At 38.8% G+C, this 25,630-nt stretch overlaps 1 protein-coding gene across 7 annotated transcripts in view; it reads left to right on the top strand.

Annotated features, from left to right (window-relative positions):
* The window catches only part of LOC126235770 (uncharacterized), a 272,353-nt gene that overhangs the window by 117,736 nt on the left and 128,987 nt on the right, over window positions 1–25,630 (top strand). For 5 of the 7 annotated variants that reach the window (XM_049944566.1, XM_049944568.1, XM_049944567.1 and 2 more), the window contains exons 10-12: window positions 17,849–18,285; window positions 23,633–23,693; window positions 24,023–24,133. In XM_049944566.1, coding sequence (XP_049800523.1) covers window positions 17,849–18,285; window positions 23,633–23,693; window positions 24,023–24,133 — 609 coding nt within the window. The remainder of the gene's footprint in view (window positions 1–17,848; window positions 18,286–23,632; window positions 23,694–24,022; window positions 24,134–25,630) is intronic. The other 2 variants (XM_049944570.1, XM_049944569.1) reach the window with 1 other exon arrangement.

The raw sequence follows: 25,630 nt of genomic DNA, 5'->3' as shown, positions 1-25,630 counted from the left end.
TGTGTGACACTTTGTTTACATGACATCACCCAGAGAAATGAAGCTTTTTTCTTAGATAATACGCATGGAAGTGCCAAAATAGTTCTCTGAAAATTATCAGTACTAAATCATTACGAATGTTATAAAAAAGTCTAAAACTTTTCAAAGGAAGATAGGCATTTTGTCACCGTTAGTGTAAGAGCAGTGAAAGACCTTAGTGAGTATCACCTTTCTGTGTTTATAATCCCCCCCCACCCATTTCCCTCCCCTACCCAAGAATCATTGGCCTTGCTGGGGTAGCTTATGTGTGCCTCAGTGATACAGATAACCACACTGTAGGTGCAGCTAAAACTTAGGGGTTATCTGTGTAAAGGGTAAACAAACCTGTGTTTCCTGAAGAGGGCCAGCAACATTTTCAGTATTTGGAGAATATGACTTTTTGTGGTTCACTGATATAGCGTAACATTTAGCCAACATGGCCTTGCTAGCAGTTGAAAACAAGAGGAAATTACACCCATTATTTCCTGAGGGCATGCAAATCTACTGCATGGCTTAATAATGATTACATTCTCTTGTCAAAAGTATTACGGAGGCAATATACTCTCCCTTGCAGATCCCTGAGTGGTGTCTACTCAGGAGGATGTTGTCATCAAGAAAAACAAAATGTGTTTTATGGGTCAGAGTGTGGAATGTTAGATCGCTTAACCAGGTAGTTAGGTTAGAGAATTTAAAAAGAGAGATGGATGGATTGAAGTTTGATACAGTGTAAATTAGTGAAGTGTGGTGGCTGTTCAGGTGAGTACAGGGTTATAAATACAAAATCAAGAATAATTCAAATAATGAAAAAGAAAATAGGAATGGGAGTAAGCTAGTATGAACAGCATGTGAACACATTATCATAGCTAAGGTAGACATGAAGCTAACACCCATCACAGTGGTTAATTAAGGTCCAAACATATGGAATAATTTTTATGGTGCGTGAGTGGCTCAAAGATTTAATAGTACAAAAGGTAGCATCACAAGTGCTCCAGGAGAGTCTTATAGGACCGTTCTTGTTCTCTGTATACACAAACACTCTGACACAGTATTAAGAAAAGTAACAATACTATGAAAAGGATAGTTGCTACTCATCATATAGCAGAGATGCTGAGTCACAGATAGGCACAACTAAAAGACTGTCAAACAAGTACGCTTTCGGCGAAAAAGGCCTTCTTCCGAATTAGACAACACACACACACACACACACACACACACACACACACACACACACACGACCACTGTCTCTGGTTGCTGAGGCCAGACACAGTGGTCATATGTGTGAGAGTTGCACACATGAACACGTGTGTGTGTGTGTGTGTGTGTGTGTGTGTGTGTGTTGTCTAACTCAGATGAAAGCCTTTTTGGCTGAAAGTATGCTTGTTTGACAGTCTTTTTGTTGTGTCTATCAGCGACTAAACATTCCCGTTATATGGTGAGTAGCAATCTATCCTTCTCATAATATTGTCATTAGTCCATACTGACACTGTTTGATTTTCTGTGGACAATCTGACAGTTAAGATAAACAACAATCTGCAATTGTGTTCTGATGATACTATAGTGTACGGGAAGATGTCATCAGTGAGTGATTGTGAGAGGGTACCAAATGACTTGGGGAGAATTTTTGTTTTATGTGATAAATGGCAGTAGAAAAGTGGAAATGAATGCAAGTGAGAAGGAAAAAAAAACCTCTAATGTATGAATACAGTATTAGTGATATGTTGCTTGACACAGTGATATTTGTTAAAAATCTGCTGGGTGTAACATTGCAGAGCAACATAGAATGGAACAAGTGAAGGCAAATAGTTGATTTCAATTTACTGGGAGAATTCTGGAAAATTTAGCTTATTTATAAAGGTGATTGCATACAGAATACTTACGTGACCCATTGTTGAGTATTTCTCAAGTGTTTTGATTCCCCAACAGAGTGGATTAAAGGAAGAAATCGAAGTAATTGAGAGGTGTGCTGCTTTCTTACTGGTAGGATAAGTCAACAAGCGAGTATTATGGAAATGTTCTGTAAACTCAAATGGGACTCCTTGGAGTGAAACAAGTTCTTTTCATGAGAAGCTATTGAGAAAGTTAAGAGAACAGGCATTTACGACAGACTGCAGAATGATTCTATTTCCACCAATGTACATCATGTGTAAGGATCACAAAGACAAGATAATAGAAATCAGTGGTTGTATGTAACTGTGTAGACAGTCATTTTTTGCTCCTATTTGTGAGTATAATGGGAAAGATAATGACTAGCAGTGATTCTAGGTACCTTCCACCATGTAAAATTGGTACATGTAAGGAATGTGTATGTTGTTGTAGATGTGCGAGTTTATATGCCTACTAGTTATACAAGTGATGAAAGAACTGAAACCATGTGTCTACATTTACATCTGTACTCTGAGAGCCACTGGATGATGTATGGCGTATAAAACTTTGTGTGCAGTCTCACTTCCTGCCTCTCCTGTTCCAGTCATGAATGATTTAGAGAAAGAACGATTGTTGGTAATCCTCCTTGTGAGTTTGAATCTCTGTAATTTTCTGTTCCTGGTCTTTTTTCCAAGTTGTATTTAGGAGGAAGCAGTATATTGATTGACTCTTCTAGGAACATACCCCCTCAGAAATTTAACTATAAACCACACCACAATGCAGAATGCCTCTCCTGCAGTGTCTGTCTCGGAGTTGGCTGAGTGTCTCCATGATGATGAGATGAAAGAAATTTTTCAAATAGTTAAGGGAAACAAAAACTTAATAGTGATAGTAGGAAAAGTAAAAAAAGTAGAACAACATGACATGGGGGAAAGGAATGTAAGGGGAAGCTGTCTGGTAGATTTCTTAACAGGGCATAAGTTCATATTCCTAACACTCATGAAATAAGAGTGTATATGTGTAAGATACCTGGAGACGTGAGAAACTGTCAGATAAATTATATAATGGTAAGACAGAGATGGCAAATCCAGAGTTTAAACTGCAAGACGTTTCCAGGCACACAGGTGGTTTCTGACCATAATTTATTTGCTTATGAACTGCAGATTAAAACTGAACAAACTGCAGAAAAGTAAAGGGATAGGAGATTAAGGGGACATAACATGATTAAATTGAAAGAAACAGACATTGAGGGTTTCATAGGAAGCATTAGGCAACGATTGATGGAAACAAGGGAAATAGCCGGCCAGTGTGGCCGTGCGGTTAAAGGCGCTTCAGTCTGGAACCGCGTGACCACTACGGTCGCAGGTTCGAATCCTGCCTCGGGCATGGATGTGTGTGATGTCCTTAGGTTAGTTAGGTTTAAGTAGTTCTAAGTTCTAGGGGACTTACGACCACAGATGTTGAGTCCCATAGTGCTCAGAGCCATTTGAACCAAGGGAAATAAATAAAATAGATGACTGACAATACTATGTAAAGATAGATTTCTACTCACCATAAAGGTGATAGATTGATTTGCAGATAGTCACAATGAAAACACTGGTAACACATTGAGTTTTTGGCCAAAGCCTTATTGAGAGAAGAAATCACACATTCACAAAAGCAGGCACACATCATGTATATGACTGCTCAGGCAACTGTCGCATAGAACAAAAGGAGCAATCCAGAACGGGGCAGGGAAAGGGGGGGGGCAGTAGGGTGGGGCAGGGAAAGGGGGGGGGCAGGTGGGTAGAGCAGGGGGGTGGGGGAGGGAGGAAGTGTGCTGTCTCGTGGAGCATGCAGGGACATGAGGATGCCAAGAAAAGGCTGCAAGGCTCAGTGTTGGGAGGCTGTGGGGAAGACTCCCTGCACACCCACCTTCTACATGGCCCTCAAAAATCTACAAACCCAACACTCCTGGACGCTCCAATTTTAGCTTGTTATTTTGCCCCTCCTGAAAAAATTTTGGGATTCATTGACCAACACCTCCAACCAGTTGCCCAAAATCTTGCTGCCATATCAAACATACCAACCCCCTTCCTTCACTGAATCTTCACCATCCTCACGCCTTTATCCCCAGAATCCCTATTCATCAGTATTGACCCTACTTCCATATACACCAACTTTCAATATACCCATGGCCTTGCTGCTATTGAACAGTAACTTTTCTAATCTTCTTCAGTCTCCAAACCCACTACCTCATTCACCTGACTAACTTTATAATAACACACAACTACTTCTCCTTTGAAGGGAAGGTGCATAAAAAATCTGTGGCACAGCCGTAGTCACCCACAGGACACTCCCCTATGCCAATCTGTTTATAGGCCATCTAGAGGAAACCATCCTAGTCTCCCAAGACTCCAAACCCCTGGTCGGGTTCCAAGTTCAGGTTCATTGATGATACCTCCATGATCTGGACTTGGGTTCGAGACACCTTTCCTCATTCCTTCACAACCTCAACACTTTCTCTCCCTTCTGCTTCACAAGATGGTTGTCATCCCAGTGCCACCTTTTTGGACATGGACCACCTCCTCTCTGATGACTCCATCCACACCTCTGTCCACATTAAACCTACCAACTACCAACAGTACCTGCATTTTGACTGCTGCCATCACTTCCACATCAAAAAATCCCTCCCACCACCGTTGGCTGATATAATCTGCAGTGGCGAGAACTCTCTTGCCCAGTATACTGAAGGTTTCACAAAGGTCTGCACAGACAGGCAGTACTCCCAAAACCTAGTCCACAAGCAGATTTCCCACGTCATATCCTCAAACACACTCAATCCTCCCACAACCCCCAAGATGCAGCCACAAAGGAACACCTCCTTCATCACCCAGTACATCTCCAGAATGGAACAACTGAACCACAACTATTTAGGGCTTTGATTATTTGTCATCATGTCCTGAAATGACAGTCATCCTACTCAAGGATCTTTTCACCCCTCTGAAAGTGGTGTTCTGTGACCCACCCAACCTCCACAAGCTCCTAATCCATCCCTATGCTACTCCCAGTCCCAACCCCATGCCACAGGAATCATATCCCTTTGGAAGACCTGGGTGCACATCCTGTTCCAGTCCTATCACAGGCTTATCCCACACCAACAGAGGCCTGGCCACCTATGAAAGCAGCTGCGTCATATACTGGCTCTACTGCAATCATTGCACAGCTTTTTATGTTGGTATGACTACCAACTAGCTGTCCACCAGGATGAATGACCACCACCAAACTGTGGCCAAGAGGACAGTGGACTACCTTTGGGCACTAAGTACAGCTGAACATAACATGCTTGATTTAAGTGGCTGCTTCACAACCTGAGCCATTTGAATCCTCCCCCCCCCCCCCCCCCCCCACACACACACACACCAGGTTTTCTGAAATGTGCGGATGGGAGTCGATACTTCTTCCGCTCCCGAAATTATCCCAGTGTCAACCTACAGTGACTTCTGTCTCCACAAATTCCATCCAACAGTTTCCATCCCTTCTGTCCTATCCACCTCCTTCCAGTTCACATCCCCTCCCCTTCATTGTGTACCACCCCTGCCAATGCAACCACCTGTCTTTTCCCCTTCTCTGTTCCCTCTCGTGTTCTGCTGGCTGAAAGCTCAGTTTGTGCAACAGCCTTTTCATTGTGATTGGCTGTAACTCAGTGTGTCATCTTTACAGTGAGTAGCAGTCTATCCTTTACAAAATGTTGTTGATATTCCAACCTGGATATTCCATTGTTTAAATTAGATGATGATTGGATAGCTTTGAGAGAGGGTATCAGAAGATCAAATATGTGACCACCTGTCTTTTCCCCTTCTCTGTTCCCTCTCCTGTTCTGCTGGCTGAAAGCTCAGTTTGTGCAACAGCCTTTTCATTGTGATTGGCTGTAACTCAGTGTGTCATCTTTACAGTGAGTAGCAGTCTATCCTTTACAAAATCTTGTTGATATTCCAAACTGGATATTCCATTGTTTAAATTAGATGATGATTGGATAGCTTTGAGAGAGGGCATCAGAAGATCAAATATGTGAAAAGACAAGGCCCAGTAGAAATTCTTGAATAATGCACGAGACATTGAATTTGATTGATGGAAGGGGAAAATAAGTGAAAGCAGCAAATGAGGTTGGTGAAAGTGAGGACAGATGTATAAAAACTGAAATTGGAAAGGGCAAAATGGCTAAGCAGGTATGGAGGAAGACAGATGCAAGATTGTGGAAAGGTGAATGACTGGGGGAAAGATGGATACTGTCTATAGGAAAATAAAGGAATCTTTGGAGAAAAAAGAAGCAGTGGTATCAATATCAAAAGCTCAGATTGCAATCCAGTACCAAGCAAAGAAGGAAAAACTGAAAGATGGGAGGAGTATACTGAAGGGCTGTACAGGGGAAATGACCATGAAGACAGTGGTGTGGAAATGGAAGAAGTAGTAAATAAAAGTGAGATGAGAGATATAACAACAGTGAGAATAATTTGATAGTAAAAAATGGCTGCAGGAGTAAAAAGTTATAAAAGTTATGGAAATGTGCAAGCTTTTGGAGTGAATGGCTCCTTCTGGCAGAAGGGTTGAAGGAGAAGGAAGAGGGAACAAGGAAAAGGTGCCCAGGTGACTTTCATGTAACTCATCCCAGTTCATAAACCTCACCAGTCCTTTTCCTTCATCTGTCTTCATTCCCCTTCAATCCTTCTGCCAGAAGAAGGAGCCACTGGCTCCGTAAGCTTGCATATACAGGGTGATTCAAAAAGAATACCACAACTTTAGGAATTTAAAACTCTGCAACGACAAAAGGCAGAGCTAAGCACTATCTGTCGGCGAATTAAGGGAGCTATAAAGTTTCATTTAGTTGTACATTTGTTCGCTTGAGGCGCTGTTGACTAGGCATCAGCGTCAGTTGATGCTAAGATGGCGACCGCTCAACAGAAAGCTTTTTGTGTTATTGAGTACGGCAGAAGTGAACCGACGACAGTTTTTCAGCGTGCATTTCGAACGAAGTATGGTGTTAAACCTCCTGATAGGTGGTGTATTAAACGTTGGTATAAACAGTTTACAGAGGATGGGTGTTTGTGCAAAGGGAAAAGTTCTGGACAGCCGAGAACGAGTGATGAAAATGTAGCACTCATCCAGCAAGCATTTGTTCGCAGCCTAGGAAAATCGACTCGCAGAGCTAGCAGAGAGCTGCAAATTCCACAATCAACTGTATGGAGAGTCCTACGAAAAAGGTTAGTTATGAAACCTTATCGTCTGAAATTGGTTCAAGCACTGTCTGCAGCTGATAAGATTAAAAGAATCGATTTCTGTGATTTTATCCTTGCTCAAATGGAAACAGATGAATCTTTCGTTTCAAAGATTGTGTTTAGTGATGAAGCAACTTTCCACACTAACGGGAAAGTCAACCGTCACAATGTCTGTATATGGGCACTGAGAATCCGCGGGAAACAACTCAGTATGAACGTGACTCGCCTAAGGTGAACGTTTTCTGTGCCATTTCAGCCAATAAAGTTTTTGGTCCCTTTTTCTTCGAAGGTGCTACTGTAACTGGACTGCAGTATCTGGAGATGTTAGAGAATTGGCTGTTCCCTCAGCTCGAACAAGAAGCACAACAATTCATATTTCAGCAGGATGGAGCGCCACCACATTGGCACTTATCTGCCCGTAACTACCTGAACGTCAACTACCCGAGGCGATGGATCGGCCGCCAGGCAGCCCGTGACAGAGCACTTCATAACTGGCCTCCAAGAAGCCCTGATCTTACCCCCTGCGATTTTTTATTATGGGGGTATGTTAAGGATATGGTGTTTCGGCCACCTCTCCCAGCCACCATTGATGATTTGAAACGAGAAATAACAGCAGCTATCCAAACTGTTACGCCTGATATGCTACAGAGAGTGTGGAACGAGTTGGAGTATCGGGTTGATATTGCTCGAGTGTCTGGAGGGGGCCATATTGAACATCTCTGAACTTGTTTTTGAGTGAAAAAAAAACCTTTTTAAATACTCTTTGTAAAGATGTATAACAGAAGGTTATATTATGTTTCTTTCATTAAATATACATTTTTAAAGTTGTGGTATTCTTTTTGAATCACCCTGTATATTCATAACTTTTATCTATGTTTTTCCAGCTGCTGCTTGGGAAGTAGATTTATTTATCTGCCCAACTATATTACATTTTCAAAAATTAATTATTTTTGTTGATATGTGAGAATAATTTGATAGTGCACTGAAAGGCCTAAGTACAATCAAGATCAGTGAATTGGATGACATTCCCTCATAATTATTGAGGCCCTTGCAAGAGGTAGCCATGACAAAACTATTCTGCCTGATGTGCAGTATATGTGACACAGTTGAAATGCTCTCAGACTTTAAGGAATTCAGGTGCTGGTAGATGTGAGTACTGGGCTGCCAGTTTAATAGTGAAAAATACTGATATGAATTATTAATTTACAGAAAATTCTGGTTGATTATTATGGATTATTTAGAAATAAAAGAGACAACTCACTGAAAGGCAGAAGTGCTGTGTCATCGATAGGCACACCAACAAAAGGTACAGAGCTTGGCTAGCTTATAATAGCTGTAGGAAACACACACACACACACACACACACACACACACACACACGTGCATACGCATGCGCATGCCTTTCTCCCTACATTGTGCACAATCGACTGCCAGCTCTTCACTGGCCCATGGTGAGTGTCTTGGGATGAGATAGCGTGTGGGCTGGGCTGGGCTGGGCTGGGCTGGGCTGGGCTGGGCTGGGCTGGGCTGGGCTGGACTGTGGTGGGTGAGGGATGGAGAGAGGCGGGAGGCAGGGAAGGGATTTGTAGATGTAGGAAAAACTGGCGCGCGCGTGCACACACGCATGCATGCATGCATGCATGCACGCACGCACGCACGCACGCACGCACACACACACACACACACACACACACACACACACAAACCTGTCTCCCTACTTTGTATTCAATCAGTGAGCGTACTGGGGTGAGCTGGGGGTGTGGCACGCACGCACACACACACACACACACACACACACACACACACACACCTGTCTCCCTACTTTGTATTCAATCAGTGAGCGTACTGGGGTGAGCTGGGGGTGTGGTGGGGTGAGATGAGGGATGGAGAGAGGCGGGAGGCAGCGAGGCGGGTTCTAGCTGTAGAAAAAAAATCTCTCTCTCTCTCTCTCTCTCTCTCTCTCTCTACACACACACTCTCTCTCTCTCTCTCTCTCACTCACTCACTCACTCACGTGCACACACCATTCTCCCTACATTGTGCTCAGTTGACTGCCAGTCTCTCTCCACCCCTCATCCCATCCCACTCCCCACCCCAGCTTCACCCCAGTACACTCATTGTGGGCCAATAAAGAGCTGGCAGTTGACTGAGCACAATGTAGGTAGACAGGGGTGTGTGTGTGTGTGTGTGCGCGCGCGCGCGCGCGCATGTGCGTGCGTGTGTGTGTGCGCGTGCGCGCGTGCATGTTTTTCTTACAGCTAGAAAAAGGAAGTGCATTCCAAAAGCTAGCCAAGCTCTGTACCTTTTGTTTGTGTGCCTATCGACAACGCAGCACCACTGCCTTTGGGTGAGTCATCGCCTTTATTCCTAAGTAATTCATTATATGAGTAATTATTAGGAAAATGCACACTGTCAGAAGCAAGCACAGCATTTATGGAAAAGGGAAACTCTTTGACACTGAATGTAAATTTAAATGTTACAAAGTCTTTACCGGATGCATTTGTCTGGAGTACAGCTCTTTCAGGGGCAGTGACTATCACAAGGCATTATCTCTTTCAAGGGTGGTGGTTATCGGTGTTAACCACCTATTTTACAACACCTGGTGACCGATTGGGGCAGCAGTTGTCACTGTGAGCCACACAGTTTCTTGAGGGAGTTCTCCCTAGATGGCACGGCATTGGGTATCACGCATTTTGCTTTCCTATTGTTGGTACAGCACAATTTTTTTGTTGCCTTGCAGCAGTTTTGTGCCGTTTAGTTGGTGTATGTTTTGAAGAACAAATTTGGCATATATATACTACTTTCATTTCCAAGTAAGTATTTTCATAGGTAAATTTAGTTCATACTAATGACCTTCACTTCCCCCATGAACCATGGACCTTGCCGTTGGTGGGGAGGCTTGCGTGCCTCAGCGATACAGATAGCCGTACCGTAGGTGCAACCACAACGGAGGGGTATCTGTTGAGAGGCCAGACAAACATGTGGTTCCTGAAGAGGGGCAGCAGCCTTTTCAGTAGTTGCAGGGGCAACAGTCTGGATGATTGACTGACCTGGCCTTGTAACACTAACCAAAATAGCCTTGCTGTGCTGGTACTGCGAACGGCTGAAAGCAAGGGGAAACTACAGCCGTAATTTTTCCCGAGGGCATGCAGCTTTTCTGTATGATTAAATGATGATGGCGTCCTCTTGGGTAAAATATTCCGGAGGTAAAATAGTCCCCCATTCGGATCTCCGGGCGGGGACTACTCAAGAGGACGTCGTTATCAGGAGAAAGAAAACTGGCATTCTACGGATCGGAGCGTGGAATGTCAGATCCCTTAATCGGGCAGGTAGATTAGAAAATTTAAAAATGGAAATGGATAGGTTAAAGTTAGATATAGTGGGAATTAGTGAAGTTCGGTGGCAGGAGGAACAAGACTTTTGGTCAGGCAATTACAGGGTTATAAATACAAAATCAAATAGGGGTAATGCAGGAGTAGGTTTGATAAATAAAAAAAATAGGAGTGCGGGTTAGCTACTACAAACAACATAGTGAACGCATTATTGTGGCCAAGATAGACACAAAGCCCATGCCTACTACAGTAGTACAAGTTTATATGCCAACTAGCTCTGCAGATGATGAAGAAATTGATGAAATGTATGACGAGATAAAAGAAATTATTCAGGTAGTGAAGGGAGACGAAAATTTAATAGTCATGGGTGACTGGAATTCGTCAGTAGGAAAAGGGAGAGAAGGAAACATAGTAGGTGAATATGGATTGGGGGGGAAGAAATGAAAGAGGAAGCCGCCTTGTAGAATTTTGCACAGAGCATAACTTAATCATAGCTAACACTTGGTTCAAGAATCATAAACGAAGGTTGTATACCTGGAAGAATCCTGGAGATACTAAAAGGTATCAGATAGATTATATAATGGTAAGACAGAGATTTAGGAACCACGTTTTAAATTGTAAGACATTTCCAGGGGCAGATGTGGATTCTGACCACAATCTATTGGTTATGAACTGCAGATTGAAACTGAAGAAACTGCAAAAAGGTGGTAATTTAAGGAGATGGGACCTGGATAAACTGAAAGAACCAGAGGTTGTAGAGAGTTTCAGGGAGAGCATAAGGGAACAATTGACAGGAATGGGGGAAAGAAATACAGTAGAAGAAGAATGGGTAGCTCTGAGGGATGAAGTAATGAAGGCAGCAGAGGATCAAGTTGGTAAAAAGACGAGGGCTAATAGAAATCCTTGGGTAACAGAAGAAATATTGAATTTAATTGATGAAAGGAGAAAATATAAAAATGCAGTAAATGAAGCAGGCAAAAAGGAATACAAACGTCTCAAAAATGAGATCGACATGGAAGTGCAAAATGTCTAATCAGGGATGGCTAGAGGACAAATGTAAGGATGTAGAGGCTTGTCTCACTAGGGGTAAGATAGATACTGCCTACAGGAAAATTAGAGAGACCTTTGGAGAGAAGAGAACCACTTGTATGAATATCAAGAGCTCAGATGGCAACCCAGTTCTAAGCAAAGAAGTGAAGGCAGAAAGGTGGAAGGAGTATATAGAGGGTTTATACAAGGGCGATGTACTTGAGGACAATATTATGGAAATGGAAGAGGATGTAGAGGAAGATGAAATGGGAGATAAGATACTGCGTGAAGAGTTTGACAGAGCACTGAAAGACCTGAGTCGAAACAAGGCCCCGGGAGTAGACAACATTCCATTAGAACTACTGATGGCCTTGGGAGAGCCAGTCATGACAAAACTCTACCATCTGGTGAGCAAGATGTATGAGACAGGCGAAATACCCATAGACTTCAAGAAGAATATAGTAATTCCAATCCCAAAGAAAGCAGGTGTTGACAGATGTGAAAATTACCGAACTATCAGTTTAATAAGTCACAGCTGCAAAATACTAACACGAATTCTTTACAGACGAATGGAAAAACTGGTAGAAGCGGACCTCGGGGAAGATCAGTTTGGATTCCGTAGAAATGTTGGAACACGTGAGGCAATACTAACCTTACGACGTATCTTAGAAGAAAGATTAAGAAAAGGCAAACCTACGTTTCTAGCATTTGTAGACTTGGAGAAAGCTTTTGACAACGTTAACTGGAATACCCTCTTTCAAATTCTGAAGGTGGCAGGGGTAAAATACAAGGAGCGAAAGGCTATTTACAATTTGTACAGAAACCAGATGGCAGTTATAAGAGTCGAGGGACGTGAAAGGGAAGCAGTGGTTGGGAAGGGAGTAAGACAGGGTTCTAGCCTCTCCCCGATGTTATTCAATCTGTATATTGAGCAAGCAGTAATGGAAACAAAAGAAAAATTCGGAGTAGGTATTAAAATTCATGGAGAAGAAGTAAAAACTTTGAGGTTCGCCGATGACATTGTAATTCTGTCAGAGACAGCAAAGGACTTGGAAGAGCAGTTGAACAGAATGGACAGTGTCTTGAAAGGAGGATATAAGATGAACATCAACAAAAGCAAAACGAGGATAATGGAATGTAGTCAAATTAAATCGGGTGATGCTGAGGGGATGAGATTAGGAAATGAGACACTTAAAGTAGTAAAGGAGTTTTGCTATTTAGGGAGTAAAATAACTGATGATGGTCGAGGTAGAGAGGATATTAAATGTAGACTGGCAATGGCAAGGAAATCGTTTCTGAAGAAGAGAAATTTGTTAACATCTAGTATAGATTTAAGTGTCAGGAAGTCGTTTCTGAAAGTATTTGTATGGAGTGTAGCCATGTATGGAAGTGAAACATGGACGATAACCAGTTTGGACAAGAAGAGAATAGAAGCTTTCGAAATGTGGTGCTACAGAAGAATGCTGAAGATAAGGTGGGTAGATCACGTAACTAATGAGGAGGTATTGAATAGGATTGGGGAGAAGAGAAGTTTGTGGCACAACTTGACTAGAAGAAGGGATCGGTTGGTAGGACATTTTTTGAGGCATCAAGGGATCACAAATTTAGCATTGGAGGGCAGCGTGGAGGGTAAAAATCGTAGAGGGAGACCAAGAGATGAATACACTAAGCAGATTCAGAAGGATGTAGGTTGCAGTAGGTACTGGGAGATGAAGAAGCTTGCACAAGATAGAGTAACATGGAGAGATGCATCAAACCAGTCTCAGGACTGAAGACCACAGCAACAACAACAATGACCTTCAGTGCAATAGTTACGTGAAGCAAGTTTGTTTATTTCATATTTTTGTTACTTTAATCTAGATTACCGCTGCCAACCACCACGCAATTGGGATACAGCTTTCATTCAGTATGGCTAGGATGTGACTTAGTTATGACGAAATAAGAAAACTACTTTTCGAGGACCTTCCATCAGACTCAGATAGTGAAATATGTTTGTTTGAAGACTCTGACATTGATCCTACATATGAACCCGACTGTGATGATATTCTGTTATCATGTTCTGAAGAGAGTTGCAATGAAGCAGATGATAATTTACCAGAAAGTAATCATCACTTGTGCTATAATAAACAACCTTGAATGGCTAAAATTCCATCAAATGATGATTCTTCAGCCTCTGAATCACTTTCTCTGTCCATGCCAAGAAGTTTGAAATCACCACTGGCTAAAGCAATAACATCTGTGACAGTTAGTTCTTCACATATACAGCCAAACACCCCAAATTGTTCTGGTACCTCTGGTGAATCTGGAAGTGTACGCATTGTTCAGGATGATTCTCCACAATGGAGCCAAAATTTCAAAGTTGAAGCACTGCCTAATTTTGTGGAAAAAATTGGCCCTACAGCTGTTTTTACAGAGATGTCAAATCCATCACCACATAAAATATTTTGCGAATTTTTTACTGATGAAATGGTGAAACATACTATATTTCACACCAATTTATATGCCACACAAAAAGGAAAGCCTTTCATCCCAACTACTGAAGATGAGATAAGGGTTTTCTTACACATAAATTTATTTATGAGTGTCAACAAAATTACCAAGTTATCGAGATTATTGGTCTTCATCTCCAGATTTATTTGAGTCCTATATATGTGACTTCATTACTGTAAAACGATTCAGTTTTCTCCTCAGTCATATTGATTCTCGATGATGCCTAAAAGGGACAGGCCAATTTTGAAAAGCTTTTTAAAATAAGGCCTCTTGTTGAAGTGTTGAATAAAAGGTTAGCACAATGCTATCAGCCTCATCAAAAAGTAGCAATTGATGAGTCAGTGGTGAAATTTAAAGGCAGAACTCAATGAAGCAATACATGAGGGACAAGCCTGTGAAAAGAGACTATAAAATGTGGATACTGTGTGATGAATCTGCATATAATTGAAGCTCCAAATTTATACTGGAATATTAGCCACAGAGCAGTTTGAACTGGATTGGGTGCACGGGTAGTAACAGATTTATGTGAAGAACTTTATGGCAAAAATCATATTGTTTTCATGGATAATTTCTTCACATCTTATAATCTTTTTGTCCTACTAAAAGCCCAGAAAACATTTGCAGTTGGAACTGTGAACTCTATACGTAAATTCCTCCAAAAACTGAAGGAAGATAAAAAGAAGAAACGAGGAGACTTTGAGAGCAAAGTCAGCGATCATGGTGTAGCATTTTACAAGTGGATGGACAAACGAGCTGTGAATTTGATCTCTTACTATGCATGATCCTAGTGACACCACAAGTGTAAATAGGAAGGTAAAAGATGGATCAACTACTGTAGTGGCATGTCCCCATGTATTGAGTGACTATAACAGGCATTTTGTTGACAATTTTGATTGTCTAAAAGGAGACTGTGGTTGTGATCGCGAAAGTAAAAAATGGTGGCATAGGCTTTTTTTCCACTTTATTGATATGTTTGTAGTGAGTGTGTTTATCATACACAAAGAAATTGAAATGGAACAATTCACAAATAAAGCCTTCCGAAGGAAAGCGTACAAAGTACTGCTTGCCGAGGCAATTGTCCATCACAGTAGCTTAGGTCAAAAAGGGAAGAGCGTAACTCTCAGTAAACATAAACCACACGTGGACAAACAAATCATATTGGAAGGTAGTGCACATCAGCCAAAACAGGCCACATCAAGATGATGGGCAGTATGCAGCACACGTGCTGTCCCTGTTATAACAGTGTGGGTGTGTTCTTCATGTAATGTGCCGCTTTGTCTACGAAAAGGGAGAACTTGCTTTCAAACATTTCATTCTCAATAAGGATGTACTTTTGAGTGGTTTGTGTAAATAATTTCATAATAAAACTGTTCAAAATTTTGCCTCTCAAAGTTTCTCAACAAATAAGAATGAGTATTATGGGCGGTGGTTAACAGAGGTAACCACAATTTAATTGACTGTATTTAAAAAAGTAAGCAAAATGTTGTAAAATTGTATTTAAATAAATTGTTTTGTTTGGTAAGAAGTTTTATAATTTTGACAAATCACTTGTTTTCATTTCCTGCCCCTCAAAGAGTCAAAAATGTGTGGTTAACATTGATAACCACTGCCCCTGAAAGAGATAGCCTTGTAAGGAAGTGAAAAATGTGTAAGAAACATTTCACACAAGAAGAGAGTTGAATGCTACGGTCGCAGGTTCGAATCCTGCCTCGGGCATGGATGTGTGTGATGTCCTTAGGTTAAGTAGGTTTAAGTAGTTCTAAGTTCTAGGGGACTGATGACCACAGATGTTAAGTCCCATAGTGCTCAGAGCCATTTGAACCATTTGAAGAGAGTTGAAGCTTTTGAAATGTGGTGCTACAGAAGAATGATGAAAAATAAATTGAGTGGATTGAATAACTAATAAGAAGGTACTGAACAGAATTAGTGAAAAAAGATATTCGTGGCACAACATGTGTTAAAGAAGGTGCTAGAGAGAGATCAGACAAGGATAGAGGGCTGCATCAAACCACTACTTAAGAGCACAACAACAATAGAAACAGCACTTACAATCATTTGGTTTTTATACAGACTAAATTATGGAGATTAAAGTCTACCTATTAGGCAAGCAACTGTTCTTTTTAATGGCCATATATGTTACACCACCTTTGTGCCACCAGTGCATACTTTTATTCAGTTGTATAAAATGCAAACGTGTTTTAAGCAAGAACAGTTGCTACCTCATTTTCTAGACTGTTATGATATAATATTATATAGCTTTCCATCTGCAACAAAATGATGTTATTGTGAGCTTGGTCGGCTAGTTAACAAATCACTTTATCTATAAATGTAATTTTATTGCATGAAAGGGTTTCATGACTATATTTCACAATTATGTAGTTATTTTCATAGTATCTGACATCATCTACAAGCTCATCTATTGTTGTAGTACTCCCACAGTACTCGCACCAGGCATATACCGACTTACATGCAACTTTTGTCAGGCAGTATGCATAGAACAGATATGCAGAAATTTTAAAATAGGACATTCAGAACTTGTTAGAGTACTTGAAAAATTAAAGTTCACATAGCATAACTGCTGCCCACTTTATGACGTATAACCTTCACCTAACTTAAGGACAACACATTGAAAAATATTAAAAACCACCCACATATTGTTCCAAAACCTTACCTTAGAAGAAAACTTCCACATATAGAAGACAATACCAGGAGGAAAATAGCTTCAGTTTATGATCTTCGCTAATGGTTCCTGTATAATGAACAAGTTAGCTTTATGTTAAAACAAAACTTGTCAAGGTGTATGAAAATTTGATGTACAGAGGTTTTGCTGTCACATCATTGAAGGCATTTTCATATCTATCTGTACACTTATTTTGACTTCAGTAATTTTCTATTTCTTTGTTAGACCTTCACTTCATTTGAATCTATTCTAAGGTTCTGTCTGTTTTATTGTAATTTCTTAATGATGCTTTTGAACCATGGCACATATTTCCAATGTTTCAATATTTTATACAACACACATTTATTTAGTGTGTGTCTGACAGTACTGTAAAGTTTGCCACATAAATGATCCACATTTTCTTCCCTGGAGATGTATATATGATGCAAGCTACTCAGGTAACTTTAGCAAGTTGATTTTAAGTGCAATTGAAGCGTTCCTGATTAAATATTTCTAACTTCTGCCGAGTTTCCTCCACAAGCCAGTAGGAAGTCTTCATTTTCACTGTGAATGGAGAATAATTTTGTCTTCCTTGTTTGAAACAGATTTTTGTTAGCCATCAGGTAACCAGTAGACCTACGAACTTGTACATCTACCTACTCATCACATAACGTCTGTCAGAAAGTAAGCTTTCAGCCGACAAGGCCTTCATAGGAAATACACACACACAGTCTCTGGCTGCTGAGACCACTTGGCCAATAGCTTACTTTCTGACAGTTGTTTTGTTGTACCTATCTGCGACTCAACATCTCTGCTATATGGTGAGTAGTAACTAGTCTTTTCATAATATTGTCATCTTCCATCATGGATTTCCCATTGTTTGATTCTACATGCACATTCGTTACACATACAATATTTTGCATGGCACAATGTACCTTATATCAGTGCTACTCATTACCTTTCCTTTTCCACTCGCAAACAGAGGGAACAAAAAATGACTGTCTATATGGTATATGGTTCCGTGCGAGTGCTGATTTATCTTATCTTGTCTTCACAGTCCGTACACGTGATGTATATTGGTGGCTATAGAATCGTTCTGCAGTCTGTCGTAAACTGAGTGATGTATTATTAATAAACTGAATTATTTTATAAGTTTTGTGTTTATTTTGATATTTGGGTGACCTGATGTGTTATTTGAACAGGCTCTCTGCAGATGAAGAATGTGTCACCAATCAGATTTTGAAATTAAATACCAATGCTAGGTGTCCAAAGAAACTGGGAATGAATGAATGTGATCGCACAAAGCCTAGAACTCATGGATCACCTCCTAGCATTGATTATGATGAAACAATTCAAGACATTGAGAATGAAAAGCAAGTTGTGGATGCTGTGGCAGAAATTCCAGAGACGGACATTCTGGCAAAGAAGAGTACTGAATCAGATGACGAGGGATTTGGTGAAGCTCCAGAAAAAGGTGGTCAATCAGAAGATTACATAAGAGAGAATAATTTGGATAGGATACAGCCATTCATAAAGTTGGCTTCAGGGCTGTTAAATGAATGGAGCTGCCTTAAAGAAGTTTTTCGCATACCAAAAAGGGAGAGAATAGAACAAATGAAAGAGCATGAACGAGAAGCAGGTGAGCTCTAATTTCTGTAACTTTTGTGAATTTATTGTGTGTTTTTTGCATTTAATTATTGGATCCTTTTAACAGCTCAGTTGTCATTAAAGACTTTGAACTGATAAGAAATTTGTGTCATTTGCAAAGTGATTGTTTGAATTATGAAGCAAAGACATATTAGACAGTTTACATGCCTTATTTTGTTCATTATTGTACACACTTATGGTATATGATTTGGTGGGTAAATACCAAACTACAAATCCATCGATCTGGGGTTCAATCTCAAATTGGTTGTAGCATTTTTTTCTGTCACTTATTTCTTGCTTCATATCTTAAACTAATTTGTTATTGGGAAACATGCCAAGTTGTGGAGTACAATAATGCTTTCGGTCCCATTATAACTATCTGGCTAATGCAATTCGAAGTTTAGAACAAGGTAGGGACATATGATGTCCAGTAAATCCTTGCCTATTGGAAACACACTGGTGTTCAAAGCGACATTCTGGTTGGCGAAGCCTTTAACATTTTTTTACATAATTGAGAAATGGTCAGCAATAGCAACAGAATGCAGTATGCACTGGACATTTGATAGGACAAATTCAAAGCAGAATCACTGGTTGTCAATTAGAGCTGCAAAAGTGACTAAACATAAACAGCCCTTACACAAAACTATTGAAGAAGGATTTTTACTGGTATGAAGGTCTCAGAATTTGGGTGAAAGAGAATTGCATTGAAAAAGTGTTTGCTTTAAAAATTGTAATGATCGAAATTTAGGCAGCACTTATGAAAACAAATGGCTGAAGTGATCCCAAGCTTAACATTAATTCAGCCGCTCAGAAACTGAAGAAGAATGTGAAGTTACAACCTTCGTTTTTATAGATTTGGATTTTATGCCAAAAAATACCTGTAGTTTACCCTAAAACATTTTTTTAACTGTTTGTGTTAGATGGCACTGTAATTGACAAAATTCAAATTTTTCCAATTATTGCAATTAAGAACCTACGCATTTCATTCTAAATTATGTTTACAATTAAAATGTGAACTTTTTTGTTCTAAGCAGCTGATATTTTTGTTAAAAATGTAGTTTAGTTTTGCAGATTTGATTGTACAGTAAAATTTCTGTGGTTAGACATTTGAACTTAGCACATTTGAAGTAATGGGTGTTTTTCCTTTAGAAGTGAAAATCAAAAGAACTTTAACTTATGGTGAGGCTACAAGAAATTTGTATGCTGCTGTATCTCTTTATGCTGAAAGTTTTTTAACAGGCTATGATCTCGTACGACTATTCATCATGTTGTAAAACATTTTACTACTGAAGGAAGTGTGACACCTAAAAAGAAAAGAACTTGTAGAACAACAGTTACGAGGAACAGCAATAATGAAATTGCAATACTAGTTGCTCATGATGCGCATGCAAATACCCGAGAAACATCTCACCAGTCATAAATCACGCCCACAAAGTGTTTTAGGAACCCTAAAACATCACGAATACCATCCATACATTGTCTCCATGCGTCAATAACTTCATGGGAATGATTTTCAGGATCAAACAGGGTTTTTGGAAGGAGACAGTCATGCGATTACAAAAAGACCCGCAATTCTTTTGTTGAGTAATTATTCTCTGATTAGTCAACTTTTATGAACTGTGGTAAAGTTAATCATCTTAACATGCATTTTTGGAGTTTAGTAAACCTGCACTGGACGTGTGAAACTGATCATCAGTGTTCTTGGTCTGTTTACATTTGGTGCAGTTGGTAGGTGACAAAATAATTGACCCCCTAGTTTCTTAAGGCACATTGAACAGAGAAAAGTATCATAAGTTATTGCATGATGAGATACTGATTCTGTTGGAAAATGTAGCATCATAGTGTAACTGAACAAGTGGTTTCAATATGATGGTTGTCTGGCACACAACTCTGCAATAGCCCAAGAAGTAGTAAATTGTGTTTTCAGTGGTTGCTGGATCGGTAGTGGTGATCTGGTAAAGTGGCCTACCAGATCATTCGATCTTAAATTGCCGGATCTTTTCATGTGAGGTTTTCTTAAATACAAATTACATACAGAAGTACCAACTACTCGATAGAATGTGATAGAATGTATCAAAAATGCTTATACAAAAATTACAGCAGATATGCTCTTAAGTTGTGTGCATGAATTTGAAGCATGAATTAATAAATGTGTCGAAATGGAAGGTTGTCAGTTTGAGGATTCATCGTGAATTACAAAAATGGTGAGAGGCCAGGGGACTCTCCCAAATCAAGCACCTCAGTATTGTGAGAGGCCAGGGGCTCTCCAAAATTGAGCACACCAATGGTGAGAGGCAAGTGGTCTCACCAAAATCAAGCACCCCAATGGGAATGGAAAACTGTTATATCCACTTCATTGTTCCTGTATCACACTAAAAGTAGATTATTAACCAGAGATATAAATGTTTAACCATAAAAGTTTTATTGTTCAATAAATTTGCAAAATGAAATTACATTTTTCACAAAAATATCAACTGTTCAGAACAAAAAAGTTTACATTCTTGTCGCAAGTGTTAAGTGGAATCAAATGCATTGCTTCTCAATTGCAATAACCCAAAAAATTAAATTTTATCGATTACAGCACCATCTACCTTGAATTGAAAAAAATCTTTCGGGCAAACTCTAGGTGTTTTTTGGTGTAGAATCCGAATCTGAAATAAAAATGGTGGGGTTCCCATTTGAAAATAAAAGGTTGGGGGTAGCCAGTCTTAGCACAAACAGATGTCCCCTTTGAAAATATTAACTTTTCATCTGAAGCATTTTTTTCGTACAATTCAAATTTTTGGAGTTATTTAGTTGTTACAAGTTAAAACATACCTCCTCTGTACTATAGAAGCTCAATGTCATAAAAATGTTGAAACTAATAAGAACCATTGCAGTCTGAACAAAACTTAATTAGAGCTGAAAGAAGAAAGAAAAGACGTGTAGCGGAAGATTTCTCTGCCAACTCAAATGAGTAGGTGGTGTGAAGTATCACATGAATATCTCCTATTTATAAAAGTGTGTGTAAAGATTCATACAGTCATTGTATTGTGTGTTGTGGCACTTTACGGGGGAATGTGATACCTTATGGAGTATGGCAGATGTTCTGTTGGCTCTTAATCAGATGATAGCACAATCCTAGTAACTATTAAATGGTTGCATAAACATCCAAGAGAACGTGAACAGTGCACAAGTTAACTGTGTCTTCCGCACATTGTAAGGAAAGAAAGCGTACATAGTTTTGACATATATTTAGTGATTCCTTTTGAGGGAAAGCTTTATCTCAATGACTTTGTTGTTTGATGAACTTTGTTGTGGTCTATCCTGTCAGTCAGTTGAAAGTTTGCTTTTACTCGGCTCAGCCTCTTTCAGTTTATGGCCATAACCACTACTTGTTTCATATTTCTACTATGAATAGATTGGTAACTTGACCAAAGAACTTTCATATACAGTAGCAGATTTATAAATGGTAAACTAAGAAGACTGACACAAAAGCAGATACAAATCCTTTCTGTTAGTACATTGATATGAATGGCTATCTTTTTATATGGTCTATGGATGGGATAGGTTCAAGGTGTCCATCTATTCTTGAGTACTTGCCACTATATGTCATGTGGAGAATAACCTTTTTGTTTTTGAAAGTTGCACCAAACCTATTGACATACCTGGGCATTTACACAGAAATGGCAGATCTATTCCTGGAATGAAATTCCTAAGGTAATCATTGTAATGACAGAGAGGGAAGTGTGGTACCTCCACAAAAAAAGGATAATAAGAAACAGTATATAGTGTAGCTTTTAATAGCCACAGTAAACAAAGAAAATTTATCGATTTTGTGCTAGAGCAAGTATTAACAATACAATCAAGACCAGAGTAATTCTGCATTCCATAAATGGCAAATCACGACATTCTGTAAAAATAAAGCAAAGCAGTTGTTAAGCATTTAAAGAATGTCATCGTGGAAATGCCATACGGATCTTCTCCAATCAATCAGTTTGCCCATAACTGAGCATTGGCCAAAAACTGAATACACAGTGCTATTACTTTGGGATGTTGCCTCATTCTGGTACTGGAACTTTAAAGATGATATGAAATTATGTTTGGATGGTAAACTCTGTAATACTGAAAATGTGGTATAATGTGGTGAAGTTTGAAGAAGTTTTGAATTTGGTATAGTGCATTTCAAATCTACATATGGTAGGAGCCAAATTTGATGTTAGCAGCACAAGAGGTGAAGAGTACGGCTTTGCTAGCTTTCAATAGTGTAAACCATCACAGTGTTCAATTTGAGTGATGGAAAAAATGGGCAGCATCAGATATATATTATGAAATTTGTGTTATCCAAACATTTATTGATCAGGGTTCACTTGGAATTTCATGGAGATTCAGGAGTCACAATGAAAACCTTCAGTTTAGTACATTAATGTCCTCCATCACTGCAGTGGAATTACATATGATTTTTAAAGCTCGTAGGCTATCAAGTCTAGAGAAAATCTGGATTTCGTATAACTCTGTTTCAGAAATGTTATTTGTGGTTAAAATGTGTTTTAGCATACAGTGTTTGATAAAATTTAAATAGGAAAACTATTTTTTTACACCTGACTGTGGACTCCATTAGCCATTAGGTCATACGGAAATAAGACCACTGAAGTACAGCATTCTTAGGTTAGAGAATGGAGTAGAAATTTTGTGGTTTAACTGTTGCAAAGATTTAAGGCTGACTAATCATAAATAATCATTGCTGTGTGAAGGTTTTCCATGAATAAGTTAAAGTGCTACAAAACTGTGATGATGAATGGCTATGTTGCGTACTATGAGGATGGTAATATTAGTGTGGCAATTGTATAAAAGAGTATGAGGATATGAACTGAATCTCTCTGAAAGAAAGGAGAAATAACAAGAAGAATAATGATAGATAACATTTATCATCAAGATTATTGTGAAATAAAATTTTTCTGACATAATTTCTTCATTTAACTGCAAGCATCAAAATTGGTTTTCATAGCTATTTTAGCATACTTGTTTATGGTACTGACTATAATCAGTGTCAGATATTATCTTTTTTATTAATCTGATTTAAATATTTTACAAAATGCATTTCTTACATGTTTTGTAATTATTTGGTAGAGGTCATAATAGGAAAAATAGTAATGCAGGGTAAATAAATCTTGCTGTAAAATGTGTAGTCTGTAAGAGTTGAAAGTATTACTTTAGAATAGTAATAGGAAAGTAAGCAAAACTGTTTTTTTTCTTTAATTAATACTTAATCAATCAGATACAAAGGAACAACAAGGAATTAATGAATATGTTAATACTTCAGCCTAACTGTGTATAATTTACAATTGCTTCCATTTCAGATCGTGGATATAAAGAATATTTGGATAAAGAAGAAAAGCCAGATAAACAGTCATATGATCGGTATGTTATGTACTTATTTGTTTCTCATTAATATTATAATACTGTATAGAACCGAAATTGTATATTTCATTGGGGACATTTCACACATTGATGTCATTTTTTGCCATAAGTATCATATTTTTGTCTGTGGGCCATGTTTGAATTGGACTATAATTTCAGTTATAGAAGTGATTAGGAAACTATTATTTTTCTCTTTTTTGTTTTTGTTAAGTGAAATTAGTTTTTTAAGTTGTTTGTTTTAAGTTGTTTTTGTTTTGTTGACAAGAATTGTGAGACGTACCTGTTGATAAATTTTAATTGGGCATCAAATTATGTATTATGTTCTTCAGGCACTGGCGACAAGAACGTTTCCATAGTGAGTATGAAAAGGGAGTTCGTAAAAGATCGAGAGATTCCCCTGACCCAGAAAGAGTTAAAAAAAACTCAAGATTTGATGATAGGTTTGTATTTTACTTGATATACTGGAATAAGCTCAGAAAATTGTTGTATTTAAGTGTTTTGTATATCACAGCATGTTACCATTGCTCAGCATAAGGAGCAATTGTAGTATGAGAGGCACAGCACTCTTACAAAACTAAAATGAAGTATATTATGGCTCGAGCATCAAAGACAATAAATAGAATACTCTATTTGCAGAAAGTGGATGATGTGGTATAACAAATAATGGCATTAAAAGGAAACAGGATCCCCTGTTGTTGGAACCACAAGTTTATATTGGAGTAATCAATCTAGAAAGTGTATAAAACAAAAGTATTAAAAAAATGCTTTGACCTGTCAATTCCATGTTTATACTATATGACAGTTACATCAGATATTGCGAAGAATTGTCACTGCCTAATATTTGCCGTAGTAACTTACATGACAACCTGTATACTATGTTATAGGACAAATTGCAGATCCTATTGTATTAACTGACACACATCACTGAAATAGAGGTACGTAGGAGGCCACTTATAATGGTTTATAAACCTGAAAACTGGTTTTGGCAAATAAACATTTCTAGTGCAGCACAAAGTATATATAAAATGTGATTTAATAAATATCTGAAAGCTGTGGAGCACCAAGCATTCAAGATTTTTAAATGCTAAAGAGATGCTCATATTCATTGATGGAATGAAACCAGAGTAGTGATATATTTACAGTAGGCAGTTGAACACTGCGAAAGACATTCTCAATAGAATTTAGAGAATTGACTGAATCATAACAGTAAAATTTTGGTCAGTAATGTAAAGAACTCAGAAAACAGAGCACTTGATACCACTAGCTTCACTTGAAGCATATGAATTGACAGTTGCAGCTGATCTTAGTGTATTCAGTTTTGAATACTAACCAGTTAGTTGGTGGTGTTGAACATATTAAATTCTCAGAACTGAAGGGAAGTTAGAATCCGCCTCAGAAATTCACTATTAATATTTATGTAGAAACATATTACTGCTCTCTGTACGATAAGCTCAATGTTCATTATTAATGGAGTTGAAATATAAATGTGTGCTAACATTGCTTTTATTTTTAGCTTCTTGCTTTCTTCCATATTCTTTATGTCCACAAGTTTTATGCAAAATATCAACTATGCATAATTATTGAAATACCACAACCAGTCCGAGGTGAATGTCTACTTATTAAAATGTTAATTTTCATTTCAATAAGAATTTATCTATCGAGATACCTTATGCCGCTGTTCATTAATTTTTAGGCCTCATACTCTGCCTGGAACACCGGTTGCTGCCTTTATCGTTCTGTTTCCTTGTAACTTCTGATCTGAATTTATTATGTAACTCATAATTGGCTCCCAAAGGTAGCTGAGAAAGGTATAAAATAGAAAAGAAAACAGAAGTTCAAATTCCACGATGGAATGACATATGAGTTAGGAACATAGATTTCTGCAAAGCATTCTTTTACAACTGAAGAAATGTACAAAATACAAGAGTGGTCAGAAA

The sequence above is a fragment of the Schistocerca nitens genome, chromosome 2 (assembly GCF_023898315.1).
Source record: "Schistocerca nitens isolate TAMUIC-IGC-003100 chromosome 2, iqSchNite1.1, whole genome shotgun sequence".
In the NCBI taxonomy this organism is placed as follows: Eukaryota; Metazoa; Arthropoda; class Insecta; order Orthoptera; family Acrididae; genus Schistocerca; species Schistocerca nitens.
Note: the sequence above shows the minus strand (reverse complement) of the source record. Positions and strands in the feature narration are given on the sequence as shown.